The 19115-nt window shown below is 46.5% G+C and overlaps 1 protein-coding gene across 1 annotated transcript in view; it reads left to right on the top strand.

Moving 5' to 3' along the window:
• MRGBP (MRG domain binding protein) overlaps positions 1–19115 on the top strand; it is a 169672-nt gene that overhangs the window by 24744 nt on the left and 125813 nt on the right. The window contains exon 2 of the mRNA XM_069650777.1: positions 16832–16953. Within this exon, the coding sequence (XP_069506878.1) occupies positions 16832–16953 (122 nt within the window). The remainder of the gene's footprint in view (positions 1–16831; positions 16954–19115) is intronic.

Genomic DNA, 19115 nt, shown 5'->3' with positions numbered 1-19115 from the left:
TGATGTTAGTGATTGGGGCAAAGTGGCAGGATACCTATTTTCATATGGTATCGGGTGTGCCCAGCTGTTGGGATTTGAGGGCACACTGCTGCACATCTACTTTGTGGCAGACTGGCTGATGTATATGACCAATGGGTTTTGCTGCTGTGGCCAGTTTTTCTGCAGCTTGACACTGAGTGGTTCTGGAAAAAGCATGACCACAAGAGCATAGAAGAAACTTCTTCTGAGGAGTCGGGTTCTTCTGATTCGCTTCCCCTAGAAAGAAGCATAGCAGTAGAATTTCAGTTCCTGTGACTAGGTTGCAGATGATTGTGCTGCAAGCTTTGAAGGCAGCTTGGGACCGCAATTAAGCCAAAAGGCAGGTGGCTTTGTCTTCCTTGCTGCTGTCTTCCTCTTTGTCTGGGTCGCCATCGTCCAGTGGCTCTGTATTTTAGGGGGATAGTGATGGCATGGGACAATACCTGGATAAATAGCTATTTGTGAGGGTGCTGCAGCAGGTAGCTGATGGGATTCTCCACTGAGTATTTTTGCCAGTTCAAGAAGTTCCCAAAACGAGTGTTGTCCCGATTCCTGATATCGAGGACAAGGTTTGTCAAAATGGAAAGGCTATCCCTTTCTCGCTTTATGGTACAAACTGTGGGCTTTGACAAGAGATGAATTCTCGTTGACGGAGGTAGTGGAGGTTGAATGAATTTTGGCCAGCTTGGTGGGCAGATCACTCATTCAGCTGTGGATGGTGCTCTGTGTGATTCAGAGGATCATAAAACGGATGCATCATTTAAGAAGTTCTATGCAGAGGCGCATCTGGTCCTATGCTGCCCAGACTTTCTTTGGGTGTGGGGTTTCCGTGGGCTTACCCAGGCAATCGAAGAAGATGCAAATGATACCCTTAGATTGGAGGGCATGCACTTGCAGGTTTTTATCAGACTTGGCATTTAATACAGTGCAAGGTGCTATGGGTGCAATGGTCTCTGGCAGTCATCGCTTGCACCTCAAGTAAGGGCACTCAGAAGGTTTTCAGAAAGCTACAACCTTGAAATTGCTTTTGCAGGTGCTAAATTATTAGGTTATTCACTGAAGAGGTGCAAGCAAACAAGCACATGGATAAGCTGTGGTGGAAGTTTAATACATCTTTATTATGACATTTCTTGAACACCGACCTAGCTTCAGGAAGCAACAAAACATTTTACAAATCAAATCATAGGGTGAAGGGCACACTGAGGGAGGCAGAGATACAAGGAACATGGAATGTGGGCAATTTGGCATCAAGAAGGAATTTACAAGCAAACTGGGAAGGAAACGTTGAGGAGCAGATCATCCAGTATCAGGTAGTGGCGGTGTGTTGACCTAGGTGTTATGGATATTAGTGCACTGTTTTTTGCAAAACTGGCAAGCGCCTGTCTGCCACAGAACCTGGGCACATTTGGAAAGTGAAGGAGACAGTGGTATGGCATGCATCTGTCGCAGGAGGGGCAGAAAGAAGCCCTAATTTGCTGAAGCGGACTGGGCGCGGTTGACTGCACTATTTCTTCAGCGAATGGGAAAGCTGGTCGTCCAATCCATGGCCATTCCAGTCGTGCGGAAATGGCAACAAAATAGAATTCCTCCCTGCCACTCTGGTCCATCATTGCTCCATGGCCAAGGGCAGGATCAAGAGATTGTCACTTCAGCCCAGGAGTGCTTGGACAAGAGCACCATCAGGCAAGTGACCAATGACACTGGGGGTCAGTGGTTTTATTCAATTATCTTTTTAGTCGCCATTGGACAGATTTCCGTTAGTGATGGATTTGAGGAATCTCAAGTAATATGTGACTAGTTTTCATATCAAGATTGAGATGCTGCAGAGAATTTTTCTTGTGGGTAACAAGGGATTTTCTTGGCTTTCATCAACTGTCAGGATGAGTACATCCATATCCCTAACAGGTGTTCTCATCAATTCTGCGTGTCTGTTGGATCTCTACCAAATGTGATACGCTTTCTGAGATGCTAGAAAAAGCCTTTGTGTAACAATTGCAAAAAACATGGACTTGGTTACATCTCTGTGGACTTAGTAGAAAATATTGGTGTCTGACATGTGATGTTCAGAACATGTAAAGTACAACTCCCCATGGAGTTTGCTCAGTTCATGAGGTCTCTATGCTCCATTTGCTCTGTGTCGGGCTCATAATGATTATATCTTTATTTCTGCAAAAAGCAAGATTGAATTGTCCATCCGTGTGTTGATTCTAGACCCTGCTCCAAAGTGTATTTTGTCTGCTATGATTCTGTCTCTGCTCTTTCAAAATGGCCACAGTGGCAATGTTGTATATTCTGAGTGGTTGCTTGGATTCCCAACCAGTTTACGATTGACATTTGATCTGATGCAATTACAAAGATTTTCAACAAAGTAGCCATAACTAGAATCCCATCACATTTGCATCAAGGGAATTTCCATAAAATAATTGAACAAGCCCCTTTGTCGGACAAAATAATGTGCATTGTTGCAGCTTTCTGCCCCTGCTCCCTTTTCTAACAAATGCTAAAATTCACTGCATGCACTGGCTGCGTGACTTAACAAGGACATGGTCATGGTAGTAGGAACAAAGAAACTTGTGTGCTACCCTAAGAGATGTGTAGACTACCCAAGATCTAGCAGAGGGAGCTTCCGATCTTCGCCCAAGATGGAAGCAGGGGACTTGGGTATAGGCGAGTGCAAGAGAAAGAGAACAGGGGAGAGAAAAACAAACTGTGTGATTTGTGCTGCTGTTTAAAGGGAAAGTAAAATCTAAATTGGTTGATAGGGTTTTTATACTTTCCTATAATTCCCTTCTCTGGTGACCTCACACTTAGAGGACCAGAGGGCTGCGTTCAGTTCAAGGGAATCTATGGAGAGCCATGCAATTAGGCAGCCTAGGAATAGTCTATTGAGCAAAGAGGGGAAGACATCTGAGGGCAAGCTCCCTGACTACATGAAGGACTTTAGACACCGTTAGCCACAATGCGCTAATCCGAAGACGAGAAACTGGACACCTTAACCCCCCCTTACATTGGATGATATCCTTCTTAACGGGCATGTTGGAAATCACCTGGCTTCTTCTCTTTTGGCTTGAACCCAAAGACCGTAATATGGAGTCTCTCAAGGGTCTAGCCTCTTTCTGCTCCTCTTCACCATATATTTTGCCCCATCAATAATAAAAACATATGGGCTCACCTGTTACAACTATGACACTCAATATCCACAATTTATTTTTATTTAATTTTTTTTATTTAAAAGAATATCATTTTATATATAGTTTTACAAAAGAAAACTTTTACAAACATGATTTTTAGAACATAAACTTTTGAAATTTCAGACAGTCATTAAAATTGCAATCGACAAGAGAGAAGTTATAAAATTGAATTCATCAACATTCCTTTGTAGAGATTGAACATTATCATTGCTAATGAAGAAGAAATTATATAGTTGTCTTCATAAATCATTTCTTTGGACATGCTTTTCATAGCCAGCAACCTGTTTAGCCTACCCAAAACGTGCCAGGAGATTTGATAAACATCACTTTGAAGGCCATAAGATTAACTTAAGTGGTTGAGTTAACATTTACACTTTCCAGTGCAGTTTCGATTTTACCCAGCTGATGTATTAACGAGATGACAAGTACCATACTCCAACCATACATACAACTGTCCCATAGTGAAGATTTCGAGATATCCGTGTCTTTTGGAGCTTTTTGAACTATGACACTCAATATCCACAATGATCGGCAAGGAAAACTCCAGTAGTACATTCAGAAACTGCCTCACAAAAGAAAATGTAAGATGGATAGCCACCTAAAACTCAATCCAAACAAATCAGAAATAACAATAGTCTCGGGAGGCGGGGTGGGGGTGCTAGAGAGCTCAGTCAAACTGGCCGCGAGCCTGTGAGCTCCCGCCCAACCCAATATCTATCCGGTCTGTATCCTGTCCTGGCTGCACTGCCTGAAGCTGAGGGGAAAAATGCAGCTGCGTGAATATCTCGTGCACACTTGGTAGAAATCTGGGTGCCCGTGGTGACCGTGGAGTGAAGGTGGAGGTGCGGAAATGAACCTGCGGCGAGGGGCGGCAGGCCAGCGCTGTAGACCCGGGCATAGTCGTGGGGGCCAGAAGCATGGTGGAGGAGGGACAATTGCGGCTCCCTGTAACATCCGAGGTGATCCCTGAGTACATTAAACCTGTGCCCATGATGTGGGGACCTGATGGCGCTTACTGCGTATACCGTGCCTGCCTGCAACCTCTGAAGAACTCCTGGAGGCTCGCTGGAGGAGCGGAGCGAGAACAGTGGTTTTTACCATCTGGAGAGAGCTCCGGCAAGACCTGCCCTGGGGGATCTCGGGTGGGCTTACGGACTGTGGGAACAATCAGCGAGGGGCAAGTAAAACGGAGGGGGTCCCCAGGCAGGCTGCATCCGTGCCGTCCCAGGTGCGGCACTGCCCGGCATCACGCCTGCTTATCTTTCGCGACGCGGGATCCCTGGCGTTGAAGCCCCACAGAAACGGAGGTGCGGGGAGCATGAGAGTCTCCACTGATCTAAGGCTCATCTCTCACTAGGTAAGAGGGACCGAGGTGGTGTGATCCCACAAGTGGGGTTAACTTGTAGAACGCGGTGGAAGGGGCAGGCAAGGAGCGACAAGACCGTAAGATACAATCTGTGAGAGGGAAGCAGCCTCCATTGTATGTTCCAACCTGCGGCTACTACAGACAGCCCAAACTGGGGTCGATCCAACTGCACAACTATGGGCTGGGAGCGGAGTAGGACACAACACGCACCACTGGCCAGGGAAAGACTGTGTGGCCAGCACAAGGCCCAGGAATCAATCAGATCCCATATCAGACACCAGAGTTTTACAAGCAATATGCAGGGGAAACTTGCCCCTTATCTGCTGCAAATGTTTCACCAGAGCTTAAGAGACGGCCGATTATCGGAGTCTCTGAGAGACGCAGTGGTGGTGGTGGTGCTACTTAAACGGGGTAAGGCCCCAAATGAAAGCTCCTCCTACAGCTGTGATAAACCTGAGGGTATTCTCCCAATTAGACCTCGGGAATCCCTTATTCAGGTGGCCAGGGCATAGCTGGCGCTCTCAGATCCCAACCCTGGGGGTGGATGAGTGAGGAAGGATCACCTGGGTAGGGGAGCCTCGGGGGGGGGGGGGGTATTGTCAGGAAAATGCCCCAGGTGAGACGCAGTGCCCCAGATGAGACGCAGTATCTTCAGGAAAATGCCCATGTAAGACGCAGTATCATACCAAAGGAACTAGGTTTTTGAAGCTTTTGTAGGCTGTACCAGCATGACCTCTGTTTCACCAAATAAACCACATTTGCCAAACTCCAATAACCTCTCTGCATATGGTAAATCTATTAGGAACCCGAATACTCCCGATAATTTTTCTCCACGTCCCTATGATTATTCTCTCCCGTACACCCAGTCTATTTTCTCAAAAAACTACCGTTCCCACCATCCCCAGTTTCTTCACGACAATAATCCCGGGCATTTCACAAACCCTACAAAAACTACCCTTCCGAGAGCACCTCCAACCTATGGTATGAGGGTTATAATCCCATACAACACCTCTTCCGACACAAACACTTTTCGGAACCACGAAAAAAAAAGACTAATTCCAGAGCTGTTCATCTGACATGTCCTAAACTAAGGGCCAGGCAGAGTCCAGCAATGGACAAGAATCACACACACCTGATGGCCCTTTCCTTTCCCCACAGGGATAAAAGGTGGAGCACAGGTCGAGCAAGGCCGACCGCACGACGAGACAGACCAGGCACGGCAGTTCAAGAGGAGGAGAAAGACTGTGCAAACCGAGAGGGTGACGAGGAGAGAGACGACCTTGCCCTTTCCAACCAAGGACCATGAGACCTCCGGGGAACGAATGTTAAGACTGCGCACAATAGCCCAAGTGTGTTACAGCAGATGTCAATGATGTCAATGGTACACAGAGAACGTGCCTACACTGATAAGCAGGACAGAGGGAGACGCCTGCTACCGTGGTACCGGCCTTGACTCCTGATACAAAGAAAGCCAAGCGGTTCTTCATAGCCGGGGACTAGAAGGAGAAACCGATCAAGAAACCAAATTGTGTTGAACAAAAGTAGCAAACGGATGATTGCAGAATGTGAAAAGAACTGTTGATGAATAAGGGGAAAGCCAGCTGCCGATGAGCCAGGCACCTGGTGGGGGGCTCATTCGAGAAACTCTAGCCGATTACCCGATTCTTTTGAAAACTACTATTACAAGAAGGCCTTGGGAGAGGCGAGAAGAGAGTCAAAGTGGTCATATTGGGGTCTAGTAAAATCCTCTGTAAAGTCGAAAGGCCTTGACTGGCCGATGATCGGTAATAAGGGAAGTAAATCCCACATTGAGTTGATATTAGTGCATCATAAAAGGAACTGTGAGGATGGCAAGATGGAACTCGAAGGAGGGATGCCGATAAAGAGGCGCAAAGTCTAAAGTCCCAAAGGAACAGTGTGTTGACTGGAGTGAACCCGGCAGAGGATAGTCCACATTGATTGGAAATTAGTGACACAGGGGAAAATCTCCTACCTAATAGGAATGGAGGAAATCCCTGTGGGACAAGAGTGAACCAGACGGAAGGGCATCCAACAGTGCATTGTTTAAAAAGACATTAAGACCTGTGAAATACAAAAGGTGAAGGTATTTGTGAAAGACCAGGGGAAGTGGATTGTCCTCCTCGACACTCGGGTCGAGCACGGCAGAGGGATATCCTGAAAGAAAAACCTGAGCTCGATCGAAGGAGGTTAGAAAAATCAGGGGAAGTGGATGGCACTCAGCAAACAGAAGAGTAAGAAAAGAAACCCAGATTGAACCCGACGGGAGGGAGGCAGGAGCGACAACCTCTGAAGACCCTGATATTGATGAGAACTTTCTAGGGATCTTCGCTCGGAAGAGGGGGGGTCCAGAGGTGAAAAACATCACCCGATGTAACATTGTGTTTATTATTTGAATACATCAGGCCCTCGAAGGCAAGAGACTTTTATTGAAAAGAGACTTAACCAGCCGAAGAACCTGAGCTTATACGGAACTGTCCGCTCATGCTGTGAGAGCTCGAGTAATGCTCTGCTCAGGAGCTCCACCTTGTCCGTTGCTCAAAACGTGGGGAAGGGAGACCCCTGGCAATCACATCCTGACTTATTAATTGTGAGCACATCTTTATTGAAAACCCTATCCCACACTCTTTCTGTAATTAATTGTAAGGATTTGGCAATCGTTTTTTGTTTGTATAGGCCTTTTACTTTGACAAACTGCCACAAGGGCTGCCTTATTTTTCATTTGATGGTCGAAGCATGCTCCCATCTAGATTTAGGTTTAGATTAGGCGTTTTTCCATCCTGCATTTACAGTTTAATAAACACCTTTGCACTGTGATCACTTGTGTCTGTCTTTACTGTTGCCACCATGAGTTGCTTACACCGCCCCATATCCCTCATCAACTTGGACAATAAAATCTTGGCATCCAGATTGGCTCCCCCGATGCATAGAATGGTAAAAGCAGACCAGTCTGGATTTATATCTGGTCGCTCCAAATCCCAGGGCCTCCGAAGAATGTTTGGATTGTTAACCGCGTCAAATCAATAATAGCAGCACTCTTGGGTGCCACTAAGGCATTTGACTCAGGAGATTGTCCTTTCATGTTTGCGGTACTACATACGATGGGGGGTCAGGGAGCAGTTTATCTCATTGGTATCGTTGCTGTACACATTGCCCAGGGCTATTTAGATTAGGGTGAATGGTCAACTTACCCCTGACATAACGCTGGAAAGGTGCAACCGGCAGGGCTTCCCCCTGTCACTGTTCGCTCTGGCGATAGAGCCGCTGGCAGAGGGGACCAGGGAGAGACATCTACATAGAGGGGTCCAGTTGTGTAAAGACAGGGTGGTGATCTCTCTCTACGCAGACAACTTGGTGCTTTTCGTATCTGATCCCAAGCACAATTTAGATCCGATTATGCAGGATGTACTGACATTTGGGGAATTTTCAGGGCTCAAGATCAACCTGACAAAATCAGTCCCCTTCACAAAGACCAATAGTTTGGAGGAATATGCGGATGGGTGGGAGTTTCAGTGACACTCGATAACTAGGGGTTAACATAGGCCGCAATCCGAATGCCCTATGCGAATATAACTAGGAGCGTTGGAACAGGCCAGTACTGCGATGAGCAAGTGGATGAATTTACCCCTCCATCTCTATGGTAGGTGTACCCTGGTCAAAATGGTGTTAAGGCCCAGACTTCTATACGCGTTACTTAATGTCCCACTAGCATTACCCAGGGAATACTTGAAGGATCTAAGACCTGCGACGCTGTGCTTCATCTGGGCTGGGAAACAGGTTAGAGTTTTGTGAGGCAAGCTGGTAGCACCACTGCATGGGGGAGGATTGGCTTTACCTGACTTTCGAGACTTAACGTGGCTCAGGCAGGGATTCTCCTATATTGGTTCGGGGAGACAGAGAACATGTGGAGGTGGAAAGAACAATAGCATCACCATTCCATTTAAGGTCCATCATCCTGACGGTGCCGGCAGGGTGTCTAGAGTAAATGATAAGGTAGAACTGACGTGTAAGGCATGGACCTGCATTTATTTTATTTATTGTTCATTTGTGTAGCACATATACACAGAGCAGCGTTTCAAAACGTTTAAGGGGGGGTGGCAGTGGGAAAAAACAAGTCATTCAGAGCTCTTGACCTTCTGAATGACACAAGCCTGCACAGAGCAAGAATAAGTGCAAGTATTACATATGACAGTGGAGATAACTCCTCCGTGTTTGACGACAGTCCTTAGTTTTTCAAAGTGCTTTACAGTAAAGGAGAGGGGGTGGAGGGTCGAACCAAACACAAATTGAGCAGGACAAGGTGAAACGCATGCAGCAGCTGGGCACATCCACATTCGAATTTGGCAGGACATGTGAAAAACGTGCAGCAGTTGGGCCCATCCAAATTCGAATTTTGGCAGGACAAGCCGAAACACATGCAGCAACTAGGAGCAACCAAACACCAATTTGGCAGGACAAGGTGAAAAACCTGCAGCATCTGGGCACATCCAAATTCGAATTTGGCAGGACAGGTGAAAAACATGCAACGATGGGGCACAACCAAATAAGAATTTGGCAGGTCAGGTGAAACAGATGCAGCAGCTGGGCACATCCAAATTCGAATTTGGCAGAATAGGTGAAAAATATGCAGCAACTGGGCACAGCCACATACGAATTTGGCAGGGCAGGTGAAACACAAGCAGCAACTGGGCACATCCAAATACGATTTTGGCAGGACAGGTGAAACACAAGCACCAACTGGGCACATCCAAATACAAATTTGGCAGGACAGGTGAAACACAAGCAGCAACTGGCATATCCTAATACGAATTTGGCAGGACAGGTGAAACACAAGAAAACTGGGCATATCCAATATATGAATTTGGCAGGACAGGTGAAACACATGCAGTAACTGGGCGGTGGGAGTCCAGATGAGAGGGAGCAAGAGGTGGACAGTCTCAGGTGTGAAGTAAGAGGGACGGAGAAGTTAGTGACGAAAGCTGACCTTCAGAGAAATGATAGATGCTCCATTTGTTCAGTGTGACCGCAGGTGTGGAGGTCTCCCCAGCCTCCATGCGCATATGTGGGGGTTTCTAGTGGAGGGTTCCCAGACCCGACCAGGCAACCGACAGGGGAACAGACAGGGCCTTTGGAGAGGGCCGGCTAAAGCCTGCCGGTCCCTCATAGGCCAAATTGTGCAGCACCCCGTCCAATCGGGATGAAGGTGTGGTGAAAAGGAGGACTCCAGGCCTCCTTCCACGGTACAGCAACACAGCGGCCTTCATTGAGTTGCCACAATGAACCCCAGCCATGTAGATTTGTAGAAATATCACCCTTGTGCCGAATTTGCCCGCCGCCCCAGCCTGATGGATGGACAGCGAGGCACAAAAAAGGCAGAACAGAGGTCGGCACGTTCGAAAAGCGCTAAGTAACAATAATTTGTATTTTTAAAGCGCTCATCACACTTTCTATGGTTAAGGGCAGAAACACTGCAGCGTCGGTAGAAGCTGGATGCACCATCCGGTTGTTGGGGAGAGCAGGTCACATCATGAAGGCTTCAGTGGAGAGGGAGAGAAGAAAGTATTTATGTTCAATGGTATACTGGGCTATACCATTGAACGTAAATCCAGGGGCAAGACCATCTATACCCCCAATTTGCATTTATATCCCTGTGATCCCCCTCACAAGTGAGAGATACGTCACGAAACGCCTGCACTTGATCTCTTTCCGGGACTTGTTCCCAAATGGGCACTTTATAACGTTGGCAGAAATGCGAGGATCTCAGCCCTAGATGTATTTTTGTACTTTCGGCTACAAAACTCTATACAGCAGCTGTTCCCGACCTTCCCCAGGCATCCGGAAGTGGCTACATTACTTGATAAAATTCTCCCGGGAGGCTGCAGCGGGAGAGTGGTCTCAGCCTTGTATGCTGTATGTCTTGAGGCTAGGCACGGGACATGTACCTCTGCCCGGGAGAACTGGGAGACTTCATTGGGACATGCAATACCAAAGGAAACATGGAGTGGTACTGTTGCAAGGGTATGAGGAAAGTGGCCCTCAATGTCAGATATAAACTGATCCATTTTAAATATTGCACCAATTCTATCACACACCAACTTCGGTGCACCGATTCCTCCCCAACGCCTCGGATAGCTGAGCAAGCTGACTGTATGCACTTGGCGTGGGACTGCCCACAGATCTCCAGCTTCTCGGGACGGACAGATATTTGGGTACTTGGCAAAATAGTGGGTGAGAAATTGAATCCAAACCCATTGATGGCACTACTGGGCTATACCAAATAAATCCCGGGGGTATGAGGAAACTAGTCGGACTGCTTTTACCCCTAGCTAAGAGGCAGGCGGCATAGGGAGGCATGCAATCCCCAAAACTAAACCAATGGCAAGCTGCCATCCTGTACTTTAACGATATGGATGCAGAATATGGCAAACTATCATACCGCCAGGCCAGATCCAGTGATATATGGGGTCCATACATACACTACCTGATGGCGCAATCACAAGAGTCCGTTGAGAATCCATAGCTTTCCCCCACAGTCTATGAAAATAAGGTCACTGTGTCGACTGAAGATGTATAATACCTTATGGATATATCAAACAGCTAGTAAGGACATGTTATCAATATGTTGTAATGACAGTAAATTGAACCATCAAGCTAACTGCAAGGTAAATGTGATGCTCAAACGAATTGGATCTGAAATGCGTACTTCAATTCTCTAGAAAGTAGACGAACCAGTGTTTAAGGGGAGGTGTTGAAGTTGGCACTGGGTGCCGGTTATGTTGAAAAATGCAAATAAAAATAATTTTTAAAAATTACAATAGTCTCGCCTCGCACTGCCTCAAAAACACCTTTCCCATGGCCATGGAAACAAGTAATTGCCCTAGAGCATGTAAAGTGACCAGGACAGGAATCTCTGCATACTAATGAACAAAAGTCTCACACAGGAAACTCAAGTAAGCAGATCAATTAAAAGGGGTTTCTTCTGCTCAGTCAGACGGATTATGCCCTCTCTCACTTTCCTTAACAGAATGCTGTGCATCATAACTCTAGTTCACTCAAGAATAGATGACGCCAACAGCATTTATCTAGGTATGCTGAAATACCTCACCAAAATACTAGAAAGGATCAGCAGCTAGGCTGTTAACACAGACTCAACTGGAAGGAACACACAACCAGTTCTAAGAGCATTGCACTGGCTGCCCGTTTAAAAAAAGAATCACTTCAAGGCGCTCTGCATCGCTCACAGAGCCCTTATGGGTCAAAGAGCAGCATTTATCCAAAACAAAACTTCACCCTATGCACCAACAGATCTAAAAACCAGAAATGATGTGCTAATAGACACAAAGTGGATTCTACAGAGAATGAAACAGCGGCTCTTTTACCAAATTAAATTGTCACATTAAAGTACCACTTGAAATTCAGGAAAATTCTAGAAACCTTATTTTCAATGCATGATCATTGGAAATTAGTCAACACCTACTCCGGCTATCTAGTTTCAAGCCAGCTCAAGGGCCATGGGCAACAATACCAAAAACTAGAATACGACAACATCTTCAGGTACTGCTAAAACTCTAAAGAGAATTTTCCGCTTTCCTTATTCTATTACTTATCCTATTGACTAACCCTCTATTTTGCCTCCTTACTAGCCACACACAAGCTCGAACAAGCCACATACACACAGCAATTAAGAGATCCTCTTCCCAGACCCCAAAGAACACAAATCTAACATCAAATGACACACCCAGTTGTCTGCCAACTCATGTGCACACTGCAAGCACCATGTTTCCTCTCTGGACACACAACCCTTGGTGCTCGTAACACATCACGGCTAGAGAGCTGCCGCACAAGCAGATGTGATATGATATGGCATTTGTAACGCGCCTATACACAAGTGTTTCAAGGCGCGACAAGGCAAGGAAGAGAAACGGGGAAGACGGAGACAACGATCCTACTAGGCCAAGTAACATTGAGATCGCGCAAGTGCAGGGCCGGGGGCAGTCCTGTACGTGGGATCAAAACAATAACAAGAAGTGCGGCCAGCAGGTAGTAGGTGCAAGGGTAAGTGCAGACAGCAGGTGTCCAAAAGGGCAGGTAGGGGACTGTAGGGTTACAGATACAGACCCAAGTGCAAGGGTTGCAGCTGTTCATGCAGGGACCTGGGCCCGAATCAAAGGGTAGCCAGGTGGCCAGTGCAGTATCAGACAGGAAATCAGCAGCGGAGAGGAAGAGAGAAGGCAGAAGCAAAGAGTAAGGTCTTGAGGTGCTTCCGGAGCCAGAGATGGTTCTCCATGTTTCAGGGAGGCTGTTCCAGAAGGAGGCCCCAGCCGAAGAAAGAGGTCTACCACCAACTGGTTGCTTGGAGAAGCGACTGACCTTGAGGGAGTTGGAGGTGGAGGAGTGAAGAGCTTGAGTAGGAAGGTATTTGCAAAGAGAGAGTTGGAGGTATTGAGGACCCAGGCCCCAGAAGGCCTTGTGGACAATGCAGAGGGTTGTGAACTTAATCATTGCAGCCACTGGGAGCCAATGCAGAGATTTCAGTGCTGGAGCGATATGATCCCTGGGCTTGAGGCCAAGGACAAGTCTCGCAGTCATGTTCTGGATGAGTTGCAGAGGGCGGAGAGTAGAAACAGGCAGATTTAGAAAGAGGCTGTTGCAGTAGTCCAGCCTAGAGAAAACCACAGCTCTAGAGCATGTGAGCTTCTAGGGGAAGGAGAGGAAAGGAAGAATACCTCTGAGGATGTGCAGTTGGTAGTTGGACTTCTTAGACACGTGTCAGATGTGAGGAGAAAGAGAGTGTGGTGTTGAAGATGACCCAGAGGTTCTTCGCCTCACAGGTGGGAGCAGGAAGAGGGCCAAGGGAGGCTGGCCAGAGAGTGACACGAATGGAGGGTGCAGGTGTGCTGATGAGGAGAATCTCTGTCTTACTGGCATTAAGGCAGAGATTGTTGGCGGCACACCACTCAGTTGGACATGAAAGAAGAGTTGGCAGAGAGATCTTGGGGCAGTTCTATACTGCACCATCGACACTAAGCACTGCAGTCTTGCTTTTTCCCAATCCCAACCATTCTTTCAAATCCACCAGAGTGCTTGGAGGCACTGGTGTGGGGTATAAATCAAAATAACTTAACATAGCAACAGACAGCAAATCAGTTTGAGAAACAGCCACAGGAGGCTCTGGATGTGATTAAACTTCCTGGAGCCCAAAGAGAGGCTGCTGAATGGTGACAAGATTACTTGAGTCCAACTCCTGCTAAAGAACCTGCGAAGAGCTTTGGGGGACCCAATGAGATCACTGAGTCTCAACCTTGCAAATGAGCTTGCAATTCGCCAATGTGACTACTGGCATGCCACACCTATCTTACACCCTGAGAGAGCTGAAGAAGAAGGAATTGCCATCCTATACCCTGAGAGGGCTAAAGAAGACATTGAGGCTGTTGTAGTGTTTCACCTAGCCTATACTTTGAAGTGTCTGACATAAGTCTAACACACCATTGAATCATATCCTCTTATATCCTGCTCCATTGGCTGGCTACCTGGTTCCTTTTGATTCTTACAGGGCACAGTCCTTCCTCGTCCAGTCTACCACAGCTCTTCGGTCTCCCCTGACCCCTTCCGCTCCCACCCCCACTTACATGCACTTGCCCTACAAGTCTCCCTCCCCCTTCACTAGCCTGGCTGGGCCTGCAGCCATTCCCCTGCACACACTGTATTCCCTGCAGCCATTCCCCTGCACACACTGTATTCCCCTGGCACTTATCCACCTGGCCTCCCCTTAGCACCACTCACTCAGCCCAGGTGTTCCCTTCCCCCCTACACCCATATCCCCCTTGCTCTTGTGCGCTCTCCACTCTGACCTGCACTTTCTTTCCCTCTCTGACTGGCACTCACCCCCCTAACCCCCCCTCCCCACCCCCACTCCCCAACCTCCCCACATCGCTGCACTTCTTGTTCCTGCACTTGCACGATCCGATTGTCACAAGGCCTAGTGGGACTTATTTTTGTTATTCTTCATCCCGGTCTCCCTCCCTGCCTCTTATCTTGTTGCGCCTTAAAACACCAATTGCTGTATAGGTGCATTATAAATACACAATAAAGTGAAGAGGCTGTTGTAGGCCTCTGGTAAGTCTAAGTCATGAACTTAGAAGGGCTGATGAAAGCCTCGAGTCATCTGGATCTTGCAAACATGTTGAAAAACTGAAGTGTTATGCCCCATTTGTATTTTTCCCAAAGCCTATTTGGAACTGAAATGTCATTCTCATGTGTTCATTCACTTATCCGTCACATTGTTTTCTATTAAAAACGAACTAAACCAAATATAACAGTTTACCTTGTTATTGTTCTCCTCTTAGACCAGTTGTGTTTCCAGATAAGCTTAGCATCAACCCTGAGTTCAATCGTTTAGGCTCTCACACGAGTTATACGGAGGCTGTCCAGTCTCCCCGTGTATAACTGCAAACAACATCACATTGAAGAGGAAGTTCCAAGTATATGCCGCACCCCAGACACCCCCTTCGAAGTGCCAGGAACTTTTGCGCCAAAATATGTGACGTATGGAGAACAGTTAAACCAGCAGAGAGCCACAGTTGGGCTCTGCCCAGTGCCTATCGGAAGAACAGCACCTATTGAAGTACCAGCACCTAAGCAAACCTGGACAGCAAGGTACCCACTGAGAAAATCATACCTACAGACATAACAAAAGGGACGGTTGTCAGAATGGAATACCCGAAGAAGCCAAGAAGATACGAAGAGAAGATGACTTGTGACGTCATGAGAAATCGAACTGACGCACATATAGAATATAATGACCTAAGAATGCTGATAAAGAGACGAAATGCCAAGATTAACTGACATCTTAGGCCTAAGGTGAAACAGTTGATTTCAAGACGAAGAAACGTCTACCACATGCACGATGAAGACATTAAGCCAGTTTAAACGTGTACATACGCAAGAAACCGCAAGAAGCAAAGAAAACGTTCAGCTGCTTATGCTTTAATAGTAAAATAGATTGCGGCAAGCGCCAACTATACCTATCTACCTCAAAAGCCCCTTTTAGATGAGTGAAAATCCACTGCGCACATGAGTGCAATTGAAGAGAGATTTCTAAAAGGCCTCGAGAGGAGAGGGCCGCAGCCACAAATCAACAAGGAAAGACGGAGAGAAATCACGCTGAGGATAAGAGGCCAAAGTCGTATCAGGCTGGAACAGGCTAGCAGTGCCCACAGTTAAACTAGAAGAATAACAGAGTCGCCTGTTCAGCAAGGTCGATATAAGCCACAGATGGTATACGACTGACAGGACTAAATCAGATACACAAAATTGCATGAAGTGGCCGATTTCAGGGTGTCCTGATCACGTGGCAAAGCGGCAGAAAGAGATGAGATTTTCACACCTACGCATGGAGCCTTAACACTCCTTAAACTTTCTCAGACCAAGAGGCAGCCTCAAGGCCAAACTACAAAGCAGTAATTGACACACGCCCACTGAGGTAATGAATGGTTGTACCATAAATTGAGGGGTAGCTGGGGTGCAGGCTTACTCCCTGCACCTGGCTAATTATTCTGCATGCTGCTAAGCACAAGTGGAAAAGAATGTGCGGGATCAATGCTAACCCAATCATAGTGGACCATGTAATCTAGGGTCCTATAGAGAGTAGAGCCAATGGGATGGTGTACATTTTGTGACGTTTACAGTAGCTAGTTCGAAGGAAGGGCTTAATTGCCCCACCTGACAGTACTATCCAGTCCCCTCTCCCTGTTACCATACATATAGTACCTATATTAAGTTACCTTCCTATAACCAATCGAGTTGCATGTTAGGTTTTTAAGATTACACGTCAATGATGACGAGTTTTTGGTATAAATTATGTTTTTCTGAAATTAGTTGGCGTTTAAGCGAGAAGGAAGTTCAAGCGGTTGCTGATGATCTTTGAACTCCCAGTTTTCTTTACTTGTCATTAAACGGACTCCCTTTGCCAAACTATTGAGTTGCCATTATTATTTGATGCAAGAGTATGAATCTGCATCCCCATCTATCTCGAGGGTGCTGCTACTCATCTTAAAGGGCTGTTTGGAGACCCCCAGTCTTATGGGCCAGATGGGGTCCATCCAGTTCACATGTTTTAAAGTAAAGTTGCAGATTCTTAAGTCGTGCTTGTAAGTATTTTTGGTAAATTGTGAACAATTAACTATTGGCTCTACTGAGTTGATGTAGCCTGATATTTGAAATATTGTATCTTTTACAGGTGTGAACAGACACTTCCACATGATCTGCATTCGAGATAAATTCAGTCAAAACATTGGGCGTCAGATCTCCTCAAAGGTTATCTGGGATCATTTAGGCACGATGTATGACATGCAGGCGTTGGTGAGTAGCATGTGTGGTATGTGTGTCCTACATAACATGCACTCGTTTGGAGTGTCGTGCATCTTTGAAGCTTTGCTCAGGCTGATGTTCAGTCCCCAGGGACTGCCTCGAGTAAGATTTCTCTCCCCTGTGAGATAAAACATGCTAATAAATTCCTCTCTCACAGAACTGAATTTAAATGTTTACACATTTGTGGTACTTACTTTGGTTGCTGATTTGTTCAGCACCTATTGTTCTCGCTGTTTTACCCACACATTAAATTCAGTGTATGTGTATTTTGACTCTATATTCCTCACATAAAATATATTATTCGTGTTATGGGATTTTGTACTTTTTTCTTTTTCCTTATTTGTTTAGTAAAGCTTCAGTTTAGTACATTGGGATGGTACCTTTTATGAAGGGAATTCTTCATCAAGAGTGAAGTATCAGCCGCCAATGGCTAGTGGCAAGTACAGATTTTGTTGCCTGATTGTAGGGCTGTTTCTGCAATGCATCGCAACAAAGTTCATAACATCAGCTGTTTTGAAGCCTCGATCAGCTGGCAACAAGCCTTGTTTGTGCTGCTTCTTTAGTGCCCCTCTACTCTTCAGTTGGAATACATAGAGTGGCAAGAGTCTCGTAAGCATGTTTTATTTGGAAAGCATTTGACACATACCATTTACGATTCAGATCACAATCTTAAACTGGGCAGAAGCTGGAGCTCACGGAAAATACTTGCCGACTTGCGGCAATTTAGTGTCTTCTATGCAGATCCTCTTCAAATGGCTGCTGTGGTTTCTTCTAGAGATGCCGCAGGGGCGAAATGACTCCCACCTCATAGCATTGCTGTCCACCTCCACAGCATCTTTCAACACAGCTCATGTAGCTGCCCAGAGGCAATGAGCAACTGGTAAATCCTAAGAAGCTGGTTCAATCCTCAATCCATGGTCTCTTTTGTTTGAACCCTGCTGCCAAAGGTTTTTGCAAAGAATAATAATAATTTGGCATTTATATAGCGCTACAAACCATCAGGTATCTGAGCGCTGCTTATTATTACCCACGGTGTGTGGTGCTCATTTATCGACCTGGGAAGGATGAAAGGCTGAGTTTGGCCCGGCCGGGATTCGAACCTGCATTAGCAGGATCTGCACGGATGTCAAAGCGAGCGCTCTACTCGCTGTGCCACTTGACCGGAATTATGTATGGCAGAGTGCGCGGTGGGGGTGAGAGGGCAGAGTGCGGCACAGAATGGCAGCAGCATGTTGTCCACTGTGAGCCAAAAAACATTGTCAACAGCGGCAGTGAATCGAGGAAGGAGATGGCATCCGTAGACGCACCCCTGAGTAAAACTAGCACTTGCAAGTAGGGACCACAGCAGTCTACACATGTTCTCTAGTGGCATCTGTGCAAATCCAGCTGACAGCTGTGTAGGAGGCAGTTGAATGGAAACTCGAGCAGATCCATGCAGCCAGGCATTAGATTCTCCGTTTCCCTAGTGTCCCGAAATGGTGATGGCACATCTTGGTGTAAACGCCCAGACGACCATCTGGTTTCCTCTCCTTCCATATCTGTGTGCGTGTGTGTCTGAGAGTGTGAGGTCAGAGTTAGGGATGTCATGTGTGGAACTGTGAGAGCAGGATGTTACCTACATATTGGTTCCACCAAGGACCATTGGGGCCTTTACCGGGGTGATGCGCACTGCTGGGTTCATGCACATAGTTTTGTTTATATCCTACTACTTACATGAAGGACATACCTGAATCCTGAGTACACTTTGTATTCATCATACTTCAATTGGTGATGAGTTTACAAATCTTTGTCAGGAAAACGACCCAAAGCGCATGTGAAGTGTCTGTGGTGGTGAGAGCAGCAGAGGTCCCGCCCCACCAATCGGGCAGGGTTTATGCAGCCCTACCCCATTTGTGGTATAGCCCTGAGTTCCAACCCTGGTGACTTTGAAGTAACATTGCACTTTGGCAGAACGCTAAGGATTGCAGCAAAATGTCTGCATTGGCATGTGATGGCCAGGAAACGAGTTGAGAAGCTTGGTAGTTCTACATATTTGCGTTGGCGAGTAACACTGCAGAATGGTTTTTAAATGGGGCGATCGAAGTGTTACACTGACCTAATCAAATGATGTGGCAAATTATGCTTAAGAACATTTTTCTTTTTGCACCTTTCCT

Source organism: Ambystoma mexicanum, chromosome 3p (assembly GCF_040938575.1).
Source record: "Ambystoma mexicanum isolate Mex_15411 chromosome 3p, UKY_AmexF1_1, whole genome shotgun sequence".
Classification (NCBI taxonomy): domain Eukaryota; kingdom Metazoa; phylum Chordata; class Amphibia; order Caudata; family Ambystomatidae; genus Ambystoma; species Ambystoma mexicanum.
Note: the sequence above shows the minus strand (reverse complement) of the source record. Positions and strands in the feature narration are given on the sequence as shown.